At 49.0% G+C, this 2,500-nt stretch overlaps 1 protein-coding gene across 1 annotated transcript in view; it reads right to left on the bottom strand.

Moving 5' to 3' along the window:
* spef2 (sperm flagellar 2) overlaps nucleotides 1-2,500 on the bottom strand; it is a 30,507-nt gene that overhangs the window by 17,635 nt on the left and 10,372 nt on the right. The window contains 4 exon segments of the mRNA XM_046842375.1: nucleotides 50-106; nucleotides 1,404-1,558; nucleotides 2,033-2,114; nucleotides 2,281-2,500. The exon segment at nucleotides 2,281-2,500 is cut by the window's right edge and continues 28 nt beyond it. Of these exon segments, the coding sequence (XP_046698331.1) occupies nucleotides 50-106; nucleotides 1,404-1,558; nucleotides 2,033-2,114; nucleotides 2,281-2,500 (514 nt within the window).

Raw genomic sequence — 2,500 nt, 5'->3', positions numbered from 1 at the left:
CAGAGTCTGTTTACACAGAGATCAAACTGAACTGATATACAGTGTGTACCATAATCATTTGAGTCTGCTTTCATTACGTCTCCAATCTCTGATGTGTCTTCTGGTCCTGTGGGGACAAGTACTCAATAATCAATCATCAATCATCAGTAATCAATACTCAGTACTCAATAAATAATCAATCATCAGTACTCAATAATCAATAATCAATCATCAGTAATCAATACTCAATCATCAATCATCAGTAATCAATACTCAATCATCAGTAACCAATCATCAGTAATCAATACTCAATCATCAATCATCAATGATCAGTAATCAATACTCAGTACTGAATAATTAGGAATCAGAAATTAATACTTACTACTCAGTAATTAATAATCTGTAATCAATAGTCATTTTTTTCTTGTTTTCAGTATTACAGGTACTTTATATTGATCACATGGACGTTACAGCACAGTGAAATTATTTCTTCTTATATCCCAGTGATATTAGAAAGTTGGTTTACAGCGCAGGATCAGCCATAATACAGCGCCCCCTAGAGCACAGAGGCTTAAGGGCCTTGCTCAAGGGCCCCAAGACTGGCAGCTTGGTGATACAGGTACTTAAACCCCCAACATTCTGATCAGTATCCCAAAGCTTTAAACACAGAGCTCCCACTTTCCCCTACAGAGCTCCCACTTCCCCTGAGCTCACTTCCCCCACAGGCTCCCTTCCCCCACAGAGCTCCCACTTCCCCCTACAGAGATCCCACTTCCCCCCACAGAACTCCCACTTCCCCCCACAGAGCTCCCACTTCCCCACACAGAGCTCCCTCTTCCCCTGGGCTCCACTTCCCCCACAGGCTCCCACTTCCCCACAGAGCTCACTTCCCCCACAGGCTCCACTTCCCCTACAGAGCTCCCACTTCCCCACAGGCTCACTTCCCCCACAGGCTCACTTCCCCCACAGGCTCACTTCCCCCACAGGCTCCCTCTTCCCCACAGGCTCACTTCCTGCCACAGGCTCCACTTCCCCCACAGGCTCCCACTTCCCCACAGAGCTCACTTCCCCACAGAACTCCCACTTCCCCTACAGGCTCACTTCCCCTGGGCTCCACTTCCCCACACAGAGCTCCACTTCCCCTACAGGCTCACTTCCCCCACAGGCTCCCACTTACCCACACAGAGCTCCCACTTCCCTCTACAGAGCTCCCACTTCCTGCCACAGAGCTCCCACTTCCCCCCACAGAACTCCCACTTCTCCCTACAGAGCTCCCACTTCCCCTACAGGCTCCCACTTCCCCACAGGCTCACTTCCCTCTACAGAGCTCCCACTTCCTGCCACAGGCTCACTTCCCCACAGAACTCCCACTTCCCCACAGGCTCCCACTTCCCACTGGTGTGTGTGTAGTGTGTAAACTGTACCGTTCCCTGCAGTGTCCATGGCGTGTAACAGCACAGTCTCCAGCGCCCTGTACACAGTGTCCTCATCCTCATCAGCATTCAACTTCACCAAGATCTTCTGCTCCACTCCAAACCAGTCCTCCAGCCTGGACCAAGAGTCCTGAAACCCCACAATCCTGCACATACACACCAACAATGTTCATCTCGTAGCTGTGAAACACCCAATATCACTTCAAATGTCATGTCATTTACTTCATGTAATGTGAAATAAAGACACACCATCAAATAAACCATCTTTTTGAGGAGCAGCAAACCACAGAAGAAGAAACACATCAGATTTGTTACTTTGTTTGTCATAAATAGTTTGATAAAGTATTTCACTCAGACCTGCTGTGGAGCTCTGAGGAGATACACCTGAGAGTGAGATATCACCATGACGATTACACTAAACCCAGGTGAGTCCACTAAGGGGCATGAATACTGTGTGTGTGTGTGTGTGTGTGTGTGTGTGTGTGTGTGTGTGTGTGTGTGTGTGTGTGTGTGTGTGTGTGTGTGTGTGTGTGTGTGTGTGTGTGTGTGTGTGTGTGCGTGCGTGTGCGTGTGTGTGTGATATTCAGAGCTCAGTTAAAGAGAGAGATATTTGAACTGACCTGTGTTGGACCTGTGTCTGTTCCTGACTCTCTCCAGCAGGAGGCACTGTCAGTTCAGTGTTCATCTCTTTCTCCTGCACTGCTGATGAACAAGAAGTCATTGTCTCACATGTAAAACAGTGCTATCACCATACACACACACACACACACAGACACACACACACACACAAACACACTGATCTCAAACACTCTACACACACTACACGCTGCACACACTGCTCTCAGTGAGATGGTTTGAGGTCACTCACAGCGTTGATGACGTTCCAGCACCTGCTCATCAGACACCTCCAGTAACACAGCGAGCTGCAGCACAGGTGAGGATGTGGGCGGAGCCTGAGGGCCGTACCTGTCCACTGCTAACTCATGGCTTGTGTGTTGGCCCTCAGTGTGCTCCTGATCAGGCTCGTCTCCTCCCAGAGCTTTCTCCAGCAGCCGAGCCTGAGAAATATCCACAGGGAACCCGTCTAG

Source organism: Silurus meridionalis, chromosome 27, assembly GCF_014805685.1.
Source record: "Silurus meridionalis isolate SWU-2019-XX chromosome 27, ASM1480568v1, whole genome shotgun sequence".
In the NCBI taxonomy this organism is placed as follows: domain Eukaryota; kingdom Metazoa; phylum Chordata; class Actinopteri; order Siluriformes; family Siluridae; genus Silurus; species Silurus meridionalis.
The sequence above is the reverse complement of the archived record's forward strand: the minus strand, read 5'-3'. Positions and strand labels throughout refer to the sequence as shown.